Raw genomic sequence first — 17,555 nt, forward strand, 5'->3', positions numbered from 1 at the left:
TTACAAACTCGGAATAATTAATAGTAAAACGTTTGTCTAAGAAAATATATTCTTTCAAATTTTCTACTATATACTGCAACCTATAGATTTGCTGATTATTTGAAAAGCTCGCACTGCAGAACCCAGGGATCCTGGGTTCAATACCCACATCTGCCCATGTCGATCTGGATGAGCATCGTACCGGCGTGCGGCGGTGTATCACTACTGCGTGATGCACGGTAAAGACCCGGGCTAGCGGTTCTACTGCACTGGAAAAATTGCTAATCTATATGCGGAGACCAAGTCGCCTGCTTCTTGCGCAGGAGTTGTGGTGACGTTAGAACGACGCCTAGCTCTAATTGGCATTGATTAAAAAAATATAGTGAGTATACCTCAAGGATAGATGTCTTGAGGTATTTTTTTTATAATCAGACAATAAGAGCTCGGCGTTCTGACATCATCGCATTCCCTGTGCAAGAGGCAGTCGAACTTGCACTCCGCATAGCCGAGATAGCAGACGTCTATCGGGGCTGATCAACTTCCGGCTGTATAAGTATACACATAACACAACTACAGTTGGTTGAGGTATTTACTGTTTGAGCAATTTGTCTTCTCCAAAATCTTACGAACGTGATAATTATAGTATACAAGAATGGCAGTCTAGTCTCACCTATATTTTACAAGTAAACAAAAACAAATGACAGCGAACTTTACCTTTAAAGGGCCTCTGAAAAGAAAAAAAAAATGTTTTTAAACAGATTGATTGGGACACGCGTGTCAAAAAAGAAAAATTTACGCGAAAAAAAAATACAGTACTATTGACGGCCAGACATTTATTTGAGATTCTGCGCGCAATGTCCATGACGTCATGGGTCATTCTGTAATGACCATCTCGGTCCTGAAAGCGAAGCCGAAGCATTTCTCCTCCACGCGGCCTAAATGCAAAGAGAAAAAACAAGTGAAAGGAGGCGACTACCGAATAAACCGCGTCTTGCGCCGTCAATACTGCTCTAACAAATTTTTTTTCGCGTAAAAATAATTTTTGGACACGCGTGTCTCAATGTTTTTTTTTTTCTTTTCAGGGGCCGTTTAAAGTCCAATACTGCACGAAATGCAATATAGGACTTTCATTTTCAATTTGACCGCTAAATTTAGCGGGACAACTATATTAGCGTATAGCTCATATGACGTGAGGTCACGTGACATCCATTTCCTAACAAAATTTCTCCACAAAACTGATTCGGTGTATAGATCGCATAATATCAATTCTCCCGCCACATTTAGCGGGGAAGCTGAATTGGTGTATAGATCATGTGACACCAATGTTGTCGCCAAATTTAGCGGGGAAACTGAACGGTGTATAAGGTAATGTGATATCAATTTTCCAGCCAAATTAAGGGGGGAACTGAATGTGTACAACTCACGTGACATCAGTTTTCATGCCAAATTTAGCGAAAAAATGAATAGCTCTTTAGGTCGCGTGACATATATTTTTCCGAAAATTTAGTGGGGAAATTGAATTGGTATACGGCTAATGTCACATCAATTTTCACGCAAAATTTAGCGGCCAAAGTGAATTGGTGTATAGGTTATGAAACGTCAAATTTTCCGCTAAACTTAGCGGGAAAACTGAATTGGTCTGTAGGTCCCGTGACGCCATGTCACGTGACATAAAATTCCCGCTAAATTTAGGGGAGAAGCTGAATTTGTGTATTGGTCACGTGAAATCAATTTCCCCGCTAACTTTAGCTGGAAATGCACGAACGGACATACAGACGGACCGACAGTTTATGTTTGCCTTTGGGAGAATAGCGTTTTAAAGCATTTTATGCTTTAATACTTTATATCAATGATAGCAGCCATTAAATCGCGATCTGAACCTGCACGAAAATTCACTTAAATGAGATATAAACTAACTAAAAGCATATTATCATTTGTCAATTGATCGATTAGACAGGGCTTAGGCATATTTCATTTTGGATTCATTGTATTTGAGGTTACAGCAATTCCTGAATTTGAGAAGATGAACGGCCACACGAGAAGCCGCAATGTGAAAATAAATGTTTCATTTTATTATTTGCACTGTGGAATAACCGGAATCCTACAAAGGCACCGGCTACCGGGTATGCCAAATTATGACGCAGGAACAAAAACACATCGGCGGATATACGTACGTCACTAGGCCTCGACGCTCTCATACATCCGTAGAATGGCTGGGTTTATGCGTTTATAGAAACCTACCGGGAAATTAAATTGAGAATGGTTAAGTGCTTTTGTTGTACATAATGAAAATGTTTAAATATATGTTAAGCCTACGGATGACGCCCGGCTACAGAATGTGCAGCGTGTTTAGTGTTTCAGAGGATGTTCTTTGAGGAGCATTTCGGAGTTCAGAATGCACGCTACACATGATGTGTATCTCGATTCTATCCGTCCGATTAAGATACACCCACATTTATTCTGCTGTCGAGGGGACGGCGTTTTTAGCGTTATGCGAAGTATCGATGTAACGCAAAAGTTTTCTGACTGACCTGCGTTAGGTAGTGTAATCTCCTACGTTATTGGTGGTGCGTGTCGACGCGTACAGGACGACATGATCACATGGCTGGTCCCCCTAGAGTGGCGTTTCGTTCTGACAATGAGCCATGTAACCACGTAAAACGACGCCACGTGACCAGGTATGCGGCCAGATGAGGATATAGCACCAACAACCAAAATATTCAAAGCCGCTACGCTTGTGCAAATTTAGGGTATCGGATTATTCAGGGAGAGGTGTGTGGTTTCATCACCGTCGAGGAACACGGTCCATTGAAATCAAAAGTGGCCTTGTAATTAATTGTAGCTGCGACATTTCGTGATGCTCCAGACAGAGAACCAGCCCAGATAATGCGTTCATTTAAAACGCCAGTAATATGTGAAATTGTAACCAAGAATTTGAAATAAATTATGTTTTCAGCATTTCCGTAGAGTAGGAATTGTCAAGAGAGGTAGCAGATGTAACTCGCATAAGCCGCATGCCATTCATTCCCAATATGACACCCAATCTCATAAAAATCTATTATTCTGACAAAGGCACAGACAGGAGAGCATGATTTTAAAAAAGTACCGTTTAAGCTGGAGTTCTCATACTAACAAAGCGTTATCTCGATCTCAGTGCACTCGTCTGTCCCTTTGTATATCAACAGACATTTATAATACAAATTACTAGCACTGGAAATGATACTGCTGAAATTTATTGAAGTGTTTTTTTTTCTTTAATAATTTGTGACTTGCGAAGTGTGTTGTTTAAGAACCAAATCACTGAGTAGCGTTTCAGTAGGTCTTCTTACGTTCCGTTGTTATATGACCTCAGGTCACCGGGTGATCCCCGCTATTCATGTCGTGTGGGACACGACCCTTTTGTTACCACACATCATATAGAGCACGAATGTTCCGGTGACTCGCAGTCGACGTAAGTCCTTCTAATGTAGTTAAATGTATTCAAATGCTACATGATGACTTAGCCTTTACTCGACGTAATCCTTGAGAAACGTAGTCAAACGCTACTGTGTAAAGGAATCATTGTTAGTTTCTACTTGTTCATTTACTGTGTGTGTTTGACGGTTTGCACAGCGGGACGATCGGACGTAATGACTCCGTGCCCGGGCGAGCAGAGCGGCAACCGGCAAGGCGTGGTGGAGAGCCCCAACTTCCCGGACACGTACCCCTCCAACTCGGACTGCTACTCCGTCATCCGCGTCAAGGAAGGCGAGCAGGTTGCCCTCAAGTTCGAGACGCTCTTCATGGAAAGGAACCCCAAGTGCTCCTCGGACTTCGTCGAAGTCTTCGACGGACCTTCGATAGGTAGGCATGGTAGATTTGCGTTTTTAGATCCTGTCATATTTTGATGTCTACCTCAGAGCAAGCTGCAAGCATCCGGTACTTCGTGTGTCAATTGACTTGTTGCACAAACCTCAGTACAGCACGTGCAAAGCCAGAAAAAATCGAAGCTGGTAAGATAGAGAGAACCTTTTTGAAGTGTGAAATGGCGGCCGATGTTTGTCTAAAAGCCTTAGCCTCGACGATAATAAGAAGCTCAAGAAATATCGCCTGCCGTTTAGAGTATTTCAGGAGCTCGTTTCACGGTCAATATAGTAGAGTCCTAGATCGCGAAAGGGGAAGCTCTCACGCAGCTCATGCTGTGCTAAACGTTAGGGTGTCGAGTAGTCACGGCTAGAAGAAATACGAGCAACGGAGTTTACGTCTAACGGAAGCCTTTAGGAAGCTTCGGTGGTACGACATCAGGTATGCCGTTGGTGTTTCATGTGGAGACTTTGTCACCGCCATTTTAATGTAAACCATTGCCATCTCATTGGTTGAGCGATTTCCTTTCATTGGTGCCCTTATAAAAATGGCATCCGGAGCAATCCTATGGGTAACGGGATTTTTATGCGTTGTGTATTGTTATTTTCTTGGAAAATATTCAAGGCCTTCAATCAGTTACTAGACTTTTTTTTTCTGCAATGCATACTACGTCTATTGTTTGCGTACCGCCCTATCATAGCGAAACACATGAGACGTGAAAAAATAAAAATGATCGTATCCTGTGTCTCAATCAATATTGGTCGTGCCCAAACTATGAGACAGGTTAGGTATAACTGTGTCACAGCTGACTTGTTCATAATTTTGTTGACCGTGGCTATACAATTGAGCTTATGAAAACAAGCTTTAAAGAAGATTTTTCACCGCAACCTTGAACGCGCTTTTGAGTATTTAGGTCTTGATTGACATCAAGTAAAGAATAGAAGCAGCGCGCGTCTTTACGATGTTGGGTAGCCATTCCGGGCTTCTAGAAGACACCCGAGTCCGCAAAATAAATAAACAAGATAGTTTCTTAAATTATATTTGAGTTACCTCCTTGAGACCAGTGCATATTTTGGTTCACGTATACCTTAAAGCAATGCACTCCCCATATGGCGAGTTCGAGCTTTTCGATCCAAAGTACCCCGCACGTATTTCTGTCAAAGTTGATTTGGAAAGAGTACTCCAAAGTGGGCTCAACTTACACCGTGAATATGGGTATGTTCCAAAAAAAACTCGCGTTAGTCGTTTTGTTTCGTGATATACCTACTTTTATTTCACTGGGCTATTTCTTGGGGGTGTAAAAATATTTGAGCCCGGACGTTTTCAGTAAAACGTTGTAATATCTCCACTCTTCAAATCAGCGTAACTATCACCATGAAACGAATAGTGAAGGGCGCATTAGGTTGAACAGAGCCTATGATGTTTTCATGCAAGGCCGGGGTACGCCATTTCGGATCTTCTAATTTCATGCCTATCACCTTCCTAGTGGAATATAACAGGTATAAGAAATCTAACGCCTTAGCTCTTCAGAGTTGAGTTATGCATCCAAAAAAAAATCTAGTTTTTTTTTGTTCCTTGATGACGAAGTTTTTTTTAAGTCTAATGACAATTATTTTGCCGTGCTCATTGCATTGCGAACCTAAATTACGTATCGCCGAACAGTTTGGGATTGGATGTAAAAGTCTCAAAACATACTGTCATATGAATTAAAATTTATATGTAATTTTCGTACAGCATTGTTGTAAAACGGCGACCTTCGGGGCCTGATAATAATGAAGATTAATATCTGCTGTTGGAAACTTATTCTATACACTTATTAAAAATTTCGCAAACTTCGCTTATTTCTTGCTGCTTGCATAAGGTAAAGTTTCAAAACTTGAAAATTTGTTCCCATCCACTAGCACTACCACTCTTCGAGATTTGTGATTTCGGTAATCCGGAGCTTATTTTTGCGATGCAAAACGACATTGTGCTTTGTTTTTTACCTAGACACCCGTTCCTTTTTCGTAATAACAATAAATAGCGCGAAGCAAACACACGGACAAGAACATGAACATCGGACTAGCGCTAACTCACAACAGTTGTTTTAATGCAGAAGATATGAAAGTTAAAATAGTGATCAAACGAGAAAAAAGGGAAATATAGTCAGATAACTATATAGGAGTCTTCAAATGCAATTCAAAATAAATATATCATTATTAAATTTCAGCAGTAAATTCCATTGAATAAAAAATATAATCCAACAAACTAAAGGGAAAAAAATTAGAAAAATACCTTTAAATTTTATTGAACAACAAAGTTTTCCTTTACTTTCTTTCGTTATTCTTACTTCTGATCACTATTTTCACGACATCCTTCTCTTCCTTTGTAAAGTTACTAAAGCGACAGTTGTCAGTTCGCGCAAGTCTCGCTGTCGGAGGAATCGGTGGCCGAGTGTATTAACGCACCGCCGATCGTAGCGCGTGTACTGAAAACTTGCTCTACAGAACCCAGGAATCCTGGGTTCAGTCCCCTCTCGTCCCCCTTTCGATCTTCGATACGCGACTGGTGTGCGGTCGCGTATCACTACTGTGTCGTGCACGTTAAATACTCCGCTCTAACGGCTGTGCTGCACTGGCTAAATTTCTCATCTACAGCTGAGAGACGAGTCGCGCATTGAGGCAGACTAACTTTCGGCTTTCTAAATATACATACAACTCAATAGTCTCGCCTTCGTGTTCTTTCCGTGTCTGTCCTTTGCGCTATTTATTGTTTATCATGCTTATTCAGCTAGCCCACTTTAATGTTTTAGTAATGCTGAATATCCGAATATGTGAAATTTGCAAAAACAACAGGTTGATGTACATTAAACGCAGCCAGACACTATACCTCAATGCATCTGTGAATGTACGCGCTCATACGTAATATCGACATTTTGATTTCTGTTCATTACTACACTTCACTTTGCCCCATTGATCAAAGAAGTTTATTATCTTTCTAAGACATCAGGTATCTTTGTCACCAACGTAGGCGTGGTGATATCTTTTTATGACTAGTCTCTGTCACGTGCAATCTTGATGAGACGTGCGGAAGGTCGCAAAAGTTGACTTTCAAGACGTATATAGAATTTTCCTGACAATATTCTATTGTTGAATGGAGGGATTCTTCCTTATTTTCTGGTTTCATTATTTGCAGTGTTTTAGCAGTTCTATATATATACAATTCTTCTGGTATTAAGGTAATGCAGGTTGTAATAGGGCCCGGTCCTTTTTTTAGAACATTCTATTTGTATAAACGCTGGCATAAAACTAAAGACATGTGCAAGTGTCGTTCTTCGAGTTTAACCCCGTCAAGGAGCAGAGGCTTCTTCGTGATATTGTGGCCTTGACTACAATGTGGATTGTGTCACAAAAAAAAATTTTCAGGATTTTTTTACTAAAAAATTAAACTAGGTATCGCCGAACGCTCATTCTCTGCTCAAAGGTAGCACTAGAGGTCATAACCAGATGGCAAAGTTTCAACCCGATCCGCTACGTTAATCAAAAGTTATGTGATTTTTTGAAAATTTCAACGGGAAAATGGCGCCCGACGGAGTTTTCGAATACATGGGGCTCTATGGCACGAGAAACCGAAAGCGGGCAAAAATTGGCTCCATTTTCTAATTACAATTTTCAGAAAATCACTCATAACTTTTGAGTAAGGTATCGGATCGGGCGGAAATTGTGGCGTCTGGTTGTGACCTCTAACGCTAACTTTGGGCGGGAATGAGCGTTCGGCGCTGCCTAGTTAATTTTTGCTGTGAAAAAAAACCTTATAAATTTTTTTCAGACACCTTGTACATTATGGCGTATTACCGAGTGACGCTAACGGCCAGAACAAACTGGTTTGTGTATCTTTTCGTCTATTTGCAGAAAGCAAATCTCTCGGTCGCTTCTGCCGGGAGAGCCAAAAGAGCTCCCTGGAGCTCATGTCGACCGGGAATACCATGATGGTCCACTTCCACTCGGATGACATCGTGAACCTGCAGGGCTTCCGGGCGAGGTACCGGGCACACAACGAGGTCCGGAGCTCCCAGGCTGAACCGAGTAAGTGCAGCCTTTGTATCTCAGCCGTTCTAAAGGTCCGTTTGCTGAGGTTCTCCTGCCAGGGAAAGTGGACGATTACAAGATCGTACCGCAATCTCAGAAGCAGCTTCGGTAGCAAACCCTTTAAAATAAGATCGATGAGATTCATCGATATGGGTTCATGCTCCGATTTCTTTCTATAGTGTGCGTGTGCTCTTATACAGAAGCAACTCTACATCTTTATTACGCATCATAAGAGATCAGTAGTAATAAAACTTTACTCCGTAGCTTGTGCCTAATTTAAACTGTTAGTGTCTTCAGTTACGTTCCTGCCAGCGTACCGTAATGGTACGCTGAATGGGGAGGTTGCATTTCACCTTAGCATGTGTATACCCTCCGCTGGTCGTGAAGAAAAATAAATGAAGATGAGGACAATATGTTGGCAAGACTTCCCAGAGGAAGATTTAGTGACAGTCTTTCGGTTCGCAAGAATTGACGAAAGAAATCTAAGTCCAGGGATGCAATGGCAGCCTAATAACTTTTCTGTGCCAGGGAGGCACCAGGGCAGAAAAAGGAATGGTCCACTGGTAGATTTTTTCGCCACGAACAAATAGGTAAAATGCTTGAGCGACGGCAAACTCCTCAATTGTACAAATGTCTCTTGCCTAAAAGACAACTGCTGCGATGTGATTGGCCTAAGACATTTTGGTGCAGCTCTAGAAGCAGCCAAACGTGCATTTTGGATCATAAGAACTCATTTTATTGTCATCCATACCACTAGAAAATGAATTTAAGATTCACGTGCTGGCCTGTCTAAATATAAAGCAATCTCTGTCTGCCTTCGGACTCGTGTGCAATCTTTTGTTAGCTTCAATTGCATGGCAGTCTTGAGTTCCACGAACGCACTAGATGTTTAGCTTTTTAGTCCCTTGTACAGGCACAAGCCACGCTGATTGAGGAAGTACAGTATGCTCTGCTGTGAATAGTTATTTTAGGTAGGAAATGAAAGGTAACCCCAATTGTGAATTCCACTGAAATAATGTTGCTATAAAAAAGGGCTGAACAAACGAAACTCATGTTTCGTTAAAGTTCTAATAAAACTGCTATTCCTAATTCAGATAAAAACAGAGCGTTTGTCATTTGATCATAAACATCAATGATGGTTTCAAAATATCCAGCCGAACTCGTTAAGGTTATTCCCAGCTCCCATCCACTGCTACAGGTAATTTAATTTTGATTTACTTATACTGAGTGCCACAACGAACAGAAGAAACCTATATAAAAATAAAACATAAACAAAGAGTTTACATAAACAAATTAACCTATTAACTTCTCGCAATAGCCGAATATATCTCCGAAATATTGGATTCGGTAAATCAGATGTCAGCATAATATTGTAGTCTATTATTGCCAGCTGTAATTTTATTATTAAAACATTACTGCAAGGTACAGTTGTTCCCTCATTACACACCAAGATGCTTTTTATTATGTAATATATTTGACGATTCCGTGCGTGGCTTCCCGCGTTGGAGGGGTGCTTTCTCCTTAGGACAATGATGCGTAGTGGCGATCTAAGATGCGCCAATCGTGTTCCCTACTTCCCGGTTGTCAATTCACTAGAGTGCACCGCGCAATGTGGAAGGGAACTCAACAGAGCAAGATTACCCGTCAGAACAAACCGCAAACATGAGAAATACGGTGAAACTCCCGATAACTGTCAGCGTTTTATACAGAGATAAAATCAAGTAGCACATCATTACAGGCGGTAATAGAGAGTTTTAAAAATCCGCACCAAGTCTACCATAACGATCCGTTCGCGTAGCCGGGTTCGAGTTATTATAGCTCAACTATTAATAAAGTGCAATTAGGTTTTGGTTCAAGGTTGTTGCAAACTCAACGCATTTCGGCAAAATGTAGCAGGGTGTCGCAGCTTTTGCGCAGTTTGGCGCAAGCGGCGCAGCTATCACATCTCTTCGGATTCTTTATAAGATGGCGGCTCTGTCACTCGAGGGCACTTTTGTTATAGAGTAACAGGCTGAAGTTGAGCTAGTTGGTACATAATTTAGGTAAATGGCCAGCTAGAACGAGAGGGACAAACACAGACAGGGAGAAACAGAGACATACACACCGCTGACTATCAGCTAAGACTTTATACTTCTTCATCACTGACCCACAAATTCACACCTAAAGTAATGCCAATGAATGACCCTAAATCCTTACAGTACACTACTAAATCAAAATACTGATTAAATAATATAAATTAAAATTGAAACTAAATAATTACATTAAATTATTAATTATTAATTTTGGTCCAACCCACAGACCACCGCCGAAACATAACCCTCCTAGTCCCTTTCACGGCGCCGTGCCACACTGCAAAAACTGTCTTTCTTTCTTGCTGACCGTGATGGAGGGCATGCTCACGCAGTCGTCGCCGGTTTGCTCAACGGCCAGGGCCTCGAGGATCTCGCGCGCGAAAGCATTCCTGTGTCTGTTAATAATGGAGACGCTACTAAACCGTGGCCTGCACCCGCACGTGCGGCAATGGGCAGCAAGGTGCCCAGCTCCCGTGCCTTGCACCGACGCCGCGTGCTCCCTGACTGTCGTTAACGCGGCGTCCCGTCTGTCCAATGTAGCAGCTCCCACATGACATAGGAATCTTGTATACCACACCGGTCTGGCACATGGTGTACTTATTCCTGTGTGCAGTATTGCAGGTTGGCTGGTGGTTCGTGGCCCGATTTACTTTGCGGCACATAGAATTCCCTCTGTTCGGTGCCGAGCAAACCAGGCTGACGTTTTGTCGTGCAGCGATATTTTTGAGCCGGTGGGTGACACCGTGGATGTAGGGGACTACTGCGAAGTTCGCTCGTGAAGTCTGTCTGTCTCGCTCGGTACTGGGTGATCCTCTTGAAAATTTCCTGCAAATTGCCTCACATACGGCTCCAAGGAGGACACCTGGGTACCCGGAGTCACGAAGCCGGGCCATCTGCTTCTGAAAGCTGGCGTCAGCTTGATGGTTGCATGACTTGCGCAGCGCTGACACGAGTGCCGTGTTGGCAACACTCCGTTTTACGGTTTTCGAATGGCAGGATGCAAACGGAAGAAAACCTTTACTGGAACGAGGTTCGTACCTCCAGCATACATGTCCATCCTTAAACTCAAGTGCGAGGTCCAGGAACTTAATAGACTTGTCCACGGGTAGTTCATGAGTGAAGAGCAGGTCGGGGCAACATTCGTGGAATGTTTTCATGATCGTGCTCCTGCATCCGTTTTCTTCACTTTCGACGTCTGTGCTGCACAGGATCAAGAAGTCGTCCACGCACCTGAAGATGGCTTTTACTCTAGCATCGTTCAGTGTGGATTGGATGTGCCTACCACACGCCGCCAAGAACAGATCGCATAGATGTGGTGCAACTCTAGACCCAATGCATATCCCACTTCTTTGGACGTAGTCTAGACCTTCATACGAGATCACGGTCGCCGTTAAATATACCCCGAGCAGTTCGAAGAAGGCGTCTATGCTAATCCCTGCTGCGGTTTGAAAAGGCGTTACGCCGTGTTCCTCGATGGTCTCTCGTAGAATTGGCATGAGGCTAGTGTGAGGAATAGAATAGTACATATCCTGGATGTCGATGGAAAATCCAGATACTACCTGGGGTCCATGTACTTGAAGATAGGCAATGAGCTCTTCTGAGTTGGAAATTCTGTACGGGTCATCGCAATGCACCTGGGACAGGTGCTTTGCAAGATACGTTGACACATGAGCTTGCCAGGTTTTCCTCTCGGAGACAATGGCACGAAACGGTACCCCCACCTTATGTGTTTTGGCCGAGAAGAAAACGTCAAGGTGACCGCCCTTCGTAGCCTTCACTTTGGTGCCTAGGCTGGGTAGATTGTGATCTTCAAGCAGCCGCTTAACGGCAAGCTTCGCTTTTTGGCTTCGTTTCCCATCAACCTGGATGAAGTTCTTTGCTACCGCAGCATTGGCCTTCTCTCCGTAGGTCCCAGCATCAAGGACTACGAAACCTCCTTCCTTATCTGAGACACAAAGCCGAAGATCTTTGCTTCGTAGTTCTTGTACCGCGCTGCCAAAGCCCAAGCCTGGACGTGCCGAGCACCTTTGGCTTGCGAAGCACTCAATGCCTTCCGTGATGATTTGTGATTTCTGCTCTTCGTGAGCTCGGGACGCAATGGTGCGAACAAGGGCAACCTTGTCTACCGCCTCTAGCTGCGGTGGTGCAGCATACTTCGGTCCTTGTTCGAGAATGGATGTTGTCGCTTGTGAGAGATGGACGTGACCAAAGGTCTGGAGTGGCCATCTTTTGGCGTGGTGTTCTTTCCTCAGTGCGAGATGTTGCTTCAGGGCAGGAAGAAACCAGGATTTCCACAGGCTCTCTGTAGAATATCGTGCCATCGCCAGTTGGTTTCTGAAGACTTGGTGAGTAGGGCACTTAGCACGCAGGAAGTCAGTGAGAAGGCGTTGTTGGCGCCACGTTTCTGACCGGAGTATCTTTGTTACCCGCATGGCGTGTCCTTGCGACGGTGCAACAGCCCCGAAAAACTGCCGAACATCGTCGAGAATTATCTTCTTCGCGACGCTGCGTGAAAGCATCCTCGTCCGGCAGGTTGTGGTGGCGATCAAAAGGCCCAGAGTCCGTGGGTCAAGTGAATCAAAACATACAAAAGGGGAGCTCAAATAACTAGAAAGGAACTGAATAACAGGCTGAAGTTGAGCTAGTTGGTACATAATTTAGGTAAATGGTCAGCTAGAACGAGAGGGACAAACACAGACAGGGAGAAACAGAGACATACACACCGCTGACTATCAACTAAGACTTTATACTTCTTCTTCATCACTGTGACCCACAAATTCACACCTAAAGTAATGCCAATGAATGACCCTAAATCCTTACAGTACACTACTAAATCAAAATACTGATTAAATAATATTAAATTAAAATTGAAACTAAATAATTACATTAAATTATTAATTATTAATTTTGGTCCAACCCACAGACCACCGCCGAAACATAACCCTCCTAGTCCCTTTCACGGCGCCGTGCCACACTGCAAATACTGTCTTTCTTTCTTGCTGACCGCGATGGAGGGCATGCTCACGCAGTCGTCGCCGGTTTGCTCAATGGCCAGGGCCTCGAGGATCTCGCGCGCGAAAGCATTCCTGTGTCTGTTAATAATGGAGACGCTACTAAACCGTGGCCTGCACCCGCACGTGCGGCAATGGGCAGCAAGGTGCCCAGCTCCCGTGCCTTGCACCGACGCCGCGTGCTGCCTGACTCTGTCGTTAACGCAGCGTCCCGTCTGCCCAATGTAGCAGCTCCCACATGACATAGGATTCTTGTATACCACACCGGTCTGGCACATGGTGTACTTATTCCTGTGTGCAGTATTGCAGGTTGGCTGGTGGTTCGTGGCCCGATTTACTTGGCGGCACATAGAATTCCCTCTGTTCGGTGCCGAGCACACCACGCTGACGTTTTGTCGTGCAGCGATCTTTTTGAGCCGGTGGGTGACACCGCGGATGTAGGGGACTACTGCGAAGTTCGCTCGTGAAGTCTGTCTGTCTCGCTCGGTACTGGGTGATCCTCTTGAAAATTTCCTGTAAATTGCCTCACATACGGCTCCAAGGAGGACACCTGGGTACCCGGAGTCACGAAGCCGGGCCATCTGCTTCTGAAAGCTGGCGTCAGCTTGATGGTTGCATGACTTGCGCAGCGCTGACACGAGTGCCGTGTTGGCAACACTCCGTTTTACGGTTTCCGAATGGCAGGATGCAAACGGAAGAAAACCTTTACTGGAACGAGGTTCGTACCTCCAGCATACATGTCCATCCTTAAACTCAAGTGCGAGGTCCAGGAACTTAATAGACTTGTCCACGGGTAGTTCATGAGTGAAGAGCAGGTCGGGGCAACATTCGTGGAGTGTTTTCATGATCGTGCTCCTGCATCCGTTTTCTTCACTTTCGACGTCTGTGCTGCACAGGATCAAAAAGTCGTCCACGTACCTGAAGATGGCTTTTACTCTAGCATCGTTCAGTGTGGATTGGATGTGCCTACCAGACGCCGCCAAGAACAAATCGCATAGATGTGGTGCAACTCTAGACCCAATGCATATCCCACTTCTTTGGACGTAGTCTAGACCTTCATACGAGATCACGGTCGCCGTTAAATATACCCCGAGCAGTTCCAAGAAGGCGTCTATGCTAATCCCTGCTGCGGTTTGAAAAGGCGTTACGCCGTGTTCCTCGATGGTCTCTCGTAGAATTGGCATGAGGCTAGTGTGAGGAATAGAATAGTACATATCCTGGATGTCGATGGAAAATCCAGATACTACCTGGGGTCCATGTACTTGAAGATAGGCAATAAGCTCTTCTGAGTTGGAAATTCTGTACGGGTCATCGCAATGCACCTGGGACAGGTGCTTTGCAAGATACGTTGACACGTGAGCTTGCCAGGTTTTCCTCTCGGAGACAATGGCACGGCGCCGTGAAAGGGACTAGGAGGGTTATGTTTCGGCGGTGGTCTGTGGGTTGGACCAAAATTAATAATTAATAATTTAATGTAATTATTTAGTTTCAATTTTAATTTAATATTATTTAATCGGTATTTTGATTTAGTAGTGTAATGTAAGGATTTAGGGTCATTCATTGGCATTACTTTAGGTGTGAATTTGTGGGTCACAGTGATGAAGAAGAAGTATAAAGTCTTAGTTGATAGTCAGCGGTGTGTATGTCTCTGTTTCTCCCCGTCTGTGTTTGTCCCTCTCGTTCTAGCTGACCATTTACCAAAAAAATGTTATAGAGGTTGCAAAAACGTACATCAAGGCCGGTTGCAGGCTCTCTCCAGCAATAGTATTGGCATGTGTACGTTCATACACCCCGAAATCAGTCAGCATCAGTGGGCGTTTGGTGTCTTAGCTGTACATGAGAAATTTACCCAATGCAGTATCCATCCTGGTGTCCTTAACGTCCATCACGCAGTAGCAGCAAACGACCGCACGCCGATACGATGCTCATCCACATTGAAAACCGGCAGGGGTGGGTATTGAACCGAGGATCCCTGGGTTCTGCAGCGCGAGCTCTCGCTCTACGTGCTCCGAGCTGGTGTGTGCTAGTCCACTTTCCCTTACAACGACTTTCCTCAAGCATAAAGCAAAAAAAAAAAACGCCTTAACTTTTTGACTGAAGGATTTTTAACGCTGTGGTGTATGTCGTCGTTATTGTGGAATTATTATCTTGTCTAAGTAGTTGAGAGGTTGCGTTTACCTTCTTTTTAAGCAAACACGTGACAACCAGTCATTCAGTAGTATCTGGTAAGTAATATACTCTTACTGGCGGTATCCTAAATAAGAATGGAAGTACGCTACATGTTAGTAATTTAAACTTCAATGAGAATACGTGAGCACGTTAGTTACAGAACTAAGTCGCTACTTTTTTGACGTCATATTAGTAGCAACAGCGTGTTATAAAAGGGAAACAAAGGAGAGGACGCATAGAAAGACAAACGCAGCCCTGTACTTTTTTCTATGTGTGTCCACTCCTCCTTGTTCTTGTTTAAAACTTGCACTTTAGGTACGTTGCCTGGCCCCAAAGACCTTCTGTGGTAAACTGCCGGGGTATCTTATTTTCATAGCTTCGGGGTATGTGTGTGTGTGTGGGGGGCGGGGGGGCTGTGTTGGGAAAGAGGGAAGGCACATGGAATGGTGTCATACTCAGAGTGTCGAACCGAAATTTTTATCGGTTCGGTTCGGGTTCGGGTTCATGGCTTTCGGTTCAGTTCCGGTTCAGCTCCGGGGAGTAAAAAATAACGGTTCAAACCGGTTCGAACCGGTTCAAACCGGTTTGAACCGATAAATTGAGAATTTGTTTTCCGCGGTTTTTTGCAATATGCACTATTTCCGCCGTGAAACGAGTAACTCTATAGTTGTTTATCGTTCGTACAATCTACTTTTATTTTCAGGTACCAAAAATAAGAAATTGCGTTATTTATTCTGACACAGCAGTAAAATAAAATCTAGATTAACATAAAGAAACGTCGTGTTTATACGACTGAGCATTCATCTGTTTACCTCAGTTATATATATTTTACCTTGATCGAAAGGTAGTCACGAAGTACAGTAGGCCACCTAAAATACCCGTGATTGGTACAGCTTTGCATCGCAGGATTAAAAGCTGAATCGTTATTGTGTTCTTGAACTAGGAAATTAATTGCAGTGCCTAAAATCATAGAATGGGTATCTCGTCTCCGTAAATATCATAAAATATACTTTACAAAATACGTTTTACAATATACCAGGAGCGGCCGTAAGGAGCAACACATTTTGCACGCCTTGCAACATTCGAATTCCAAGCGTACAGTCTCCGGCGATATGAAAGACCCACTGGGAGCGCGTGGCCGAGGCGGTGGCTGGCGGGGGCGCTGCGAGCGCTCCGGGCAGTTCCGTTCTGCTTCGAGGGGAGGACGCTCACTCGGGGCTCAGCTAAAGCGCGCGCTTATCAGTTTGTGCTGAGCCCCGAGTGAGCGTCCTCCCCTCGAAGCAGAATGGAATTGCCCGGAGCGCTCGCAGCGCCCCCGCCAGCCACTGCCTCGGCCACGCGCTCCCAGTGGGTCTTTCATATCGCCGGAGACTGTACATATCTGAAATTGGGCGCGCGGACGTAGTTTTTAAGAAGTTGTACCTCCAATTTGTTTCTTTAGAACACAATTTTAAGGTCGTGAAGTATTAAAAATAAAGCAAAATCGGAGACCGTGCATTTCCTGTGTCCTATACCAGCCTGTTTGTCGTCTGCACACTTGTTTCTGAGGTCACTCCCAGGTTGCTTGCTGAACGCAACAACGCCGAAACTCAATAGCAGAAGCTGGCGATGAGCAAGATAATCGCGATAACTAATACTTTTAAAGAAATATATAAACAATGCCTACTTGGGAGCAATCTCACAAACCAGTGTGAAGACGATGAACATCCGGTACAGGGCATAGGAAATGTACGATCGCCATTTTTGCTATATTTTTAATACTTTACTATGGCCTTAGCTCTAAAAAAAAAATCAAAACTTTTCGCGAGATTAGGTTCGCATGCGTATGTACGTTTTGAATTCGAATTTCGCAAGGCGTGCCAAATGTGTTAGTCCATATGGCCGCACCCTGTATATGATGACGACGCGACTGAGCTAAAAGCAGTTGAAATATTTATGACAAACGCATGCATTTGTAGTCACTCTGGATCAGTGACATACCTTTTATAAAAACGGTGACAATCACAAAACTCGTTTTCGTAACTAACACGTACCCTTTACACTTAGCGCCGTGATGCAGGCGAAGAATCATGCCGATAAAAGGGATCCGAAATGGTGCACTATCATTTAGACGCAGCTTCGCACTCAGGTCGAATCTGGCCTAAAATAGCGCGTACTCAAGTGAACATTTTTCTTATGTAGTATAAAGTGGCATAGCCGGGGTTTTTAGGTTTTTTCTTGAGAAGATGCCAGTTAATTCCATTTGAAAATAAGAATCGCACTTGCTAATTGATATTTTACTTATTTATTTATTTATTATATACTACAGGCCTTGATTAGGACCGTGCAGGTGTGGGGTACATTTCCAAAAGATGTATTTAATAAAAAAGGACACATTTCAATATTTAAAGTATCGTTTTACATAACTAACGGTA

General features: G+C 43.8%; 1 protein-coding gene across 1 annotated transcript in view; it reads left to right on the forward strand.

The window, feature by feature from the left end:
- LOC8050772 (mannan-binding lectin serine protease 1) overlaps positions 1-17,555 on the forward strand; it is a 102,366-nt gene that overhangs the window by 50,290 nt on the left and 34,521 nt on the right. The window contains exons 3-4 of the mRNA XM_029987920.3: positions 3,592-3,822; positions 7,713-7,886. Coding sequence (XP_029843780.2) covers positions 3,592-3,822; positions 7,713-7,886 — 405 coding nt within the window. The remainder of the gene's footprint in view (positions 1-3,591; positions 3,823-7,712; positions 7,887-17,555) is intronic.

Source organism: Ixodes scapularis, unplaced genomic scaffold (genome assembly GCF_016920785.2).
Source record: "Ixodes scapularis isolate PalLabHiFi unplaced genomic scaffold, ASM1692078v2 PGA_scaffold2__306_contigs__length_199485367, whole genome shotgun sequence".
NCBI lineage: Eukaryota > Metazoa > Arthropoda > Arachnida > Ixodida > Ixodidae > Ixodes > Ixodes scapularis.